At 36.3% G+C, this 2,172-nt stretch overlaps 1 protein-coding gene across 1 annotated transcript in view; it reads right to left on the bottom strand.

Annotated features, from left to right (window-relative positions):
* The window catches only part of LOC105162144 (putative clathrin assembly protein At5g35200), a gene marked incomplete in the record, with an annotated part of 6,759 nt that extends 4,846 nt beyond the window's left edge, over positions 1 to 1,913 (bottom strand). Inside the window, 4 exon segments of the mRNA XM_011080104.2 lie at positions 617 to 714; positions 830 to 899; positions 987 to 1,099; positions 1,893 to 1,913. Coding sequence (XP_011078406.1) covers positions 617 to 714; positions 830 to 899; positions 987 to 1,085 — 267 coding nt within the window.

A 2,172-nucleotide genomic window follows, 5' to 3' on the forward strand; every position in this document is an offset into this window, starting at 1 on the left:
TTGGGGGGGGGGGGGGTTCATTGAAAAATTTAGAACGCTTCTCATCATTTCAATATTCCTTTTCTTGTTTCCTTATCTGTATCCTCATTTACTTTCCAGTCAATTTTGACTTCTCATAAAAATTGTGATTCAATAGATTAAAGATCCAAGACACAAGTTGATCGTCAACTAGATCTTTCGTGATTTTGTTAAAATGAGGAAGAATGAAGGACCCAAGACAAGAGGGGCTCAACAACCACCATAGAAGTTGGCAACAAAAACAAGGCAACATATAAGTGATCTCATAAAAGAGGAGAAGCAAAATCCTATAATAAATAAAGATAAGTTATTTGGACCATGTGTTTGAAACAATAACGATGTAGCTTAAAGATGAAAGCAGGGCCAGCGAGAGCAGCGATAGTTCCTACCTCCGCCACCAACTAATGTATACAAGCAAACTTACTTAATCATCATAAAATCATAAGGCATTGTCAGTAGCTCAGAATTTATGCAAAAAATCTTATGGAAAATCTCAAAGAAAACTAAATCATTGTGTGAACTTCCCAGGTTAACTGTGAATTATTAGAATCATCCGTGATATCATTATAATGCAGATTGTCAACACATGATCACATACCGCCCAATTATGCGTCTTTGACAATCTTCTAGCAAGGGCATGTATGCAATAGGCAACATCCGCTCGAGGTCTGGTGGCCGATATGGCAGCAAAGACAGCTGAAAGTTAGATTGCACAAAGAGTAAATGATGTCTCCTTCCAGAGTCAATGTATAATCAAATTAATCACAAAAACAAGATAAAGATTGGTATGACAATTTTGATGAATACCCACCTTTTATGTGCCTCTCTTTTGCTGGGCGCTCAACGTGATTTGTTGCCTTAACAATGGCAATGTCCAATTCCTGTAAAGAAAAAACCCAAATAAAATTAAAGAACACTGGTAAATAAATTGCAACTTCATTCTTCATTTAAAATAAGAACATAAATACCTTGTAGTCACTGTTTATTTTCGCCAAACTTACGGTAGTGGTATCCTTAAGAGCACCAAGGGTTTTTCTTAAACTGTTTTGTGTTCCCCCACCTGACATCCTCTCTCCAAATTCTAGAAAAAGGATTCAATGAACTGGTAAATAATACTGCTTGCTTCATTAAATGTATCTCAACTTACCATTAAAAAATAAGTTACCATAAATAAACTATAGGAAGGAAACTCAATTTCCCACATCACAACAATTACTTCGAAAAGGCAAAGATCGATACAAAGGAAATGTACAGAATAACATATAGCTCATCGATTCAAACAACTACAAATACTTTTAACAAAAAAGCAACTAAAAATCTGACAACTAGCAAAAGGTGAAGCTAGAAAGGAAAAGAACAGTAAAACAAAAATTGAATCAAAGAAACTTTTAACACCCAACAGGAAAAATAAAAAATACCTGCTTCCACTGCATTTCAGTACACAATAAGAATCCAACAAATCCAGCTAAACAGTACTTTTAAACTACAAAACAATCCCTACTCAAAATCAAGAAACCAAACCATAAAAATACCATCAGAATGAACTCAATTCCAATTGATCTTTGTGCTCAAGTGCCTTTACATGCATTGATTCAGTCTCTAAACAAAACTCAACCATCAAAGGCATACACAATCAGAGCAGTATGCATACGCTAACAGCTTTCAACTTTCAAATTACAACAACAAAAACCAATAACCCCCTATCAAAAACAGAAGAATTCAAGCGCAAGAAAACATATTTCCCGACACAAAACACACCTCAACACAACAAATCAAAACCCACAAAAAAATTAACCAAAAAATTCACCAGGAAACCAAACTGAACACTGATTCAAGAAAATCCCAGACGATCTGAACAAAGATCAGGGGTCTACCATAAACACTAACCCTGTTGCAGTTCAAATCCTCACAGCCCAAAGGCAGAGAAAAAGCAACCAATATTTAACAAAACAAGAGAACAAGAGAGATCAAGAAAAGCAGAAAAGCCTCACCTTTAGCTCAGAAATGAGGGTATAAAGAGAGAAAGTGGGGGGGCGTGATGGGGGGGGGGGGGGGAGTCTTTTTCCTTTGTGGGTTGTCTGTGGAGAAGAAGAATAGTCTCCAAGAACTATATGAATCTGTTCTGGTTGGCCGTCGGCGTCATTATTTTTACTT

Source organism: Sesamum indicum, linkage group LG5 (genome assembly GCF_000512975.1).
Source record: "Sesamum indicum cultivar Zhongzhi No. 13 linkage group LG5, S_indicum_v1.0, whole genome shotgun sequence".
NCBI lineage: Eukaryota > Viridiplantae > Streptophyta > Magnoliopsida > Lamiales > Pedaliaceae > Sesamum > Sesamum indicum.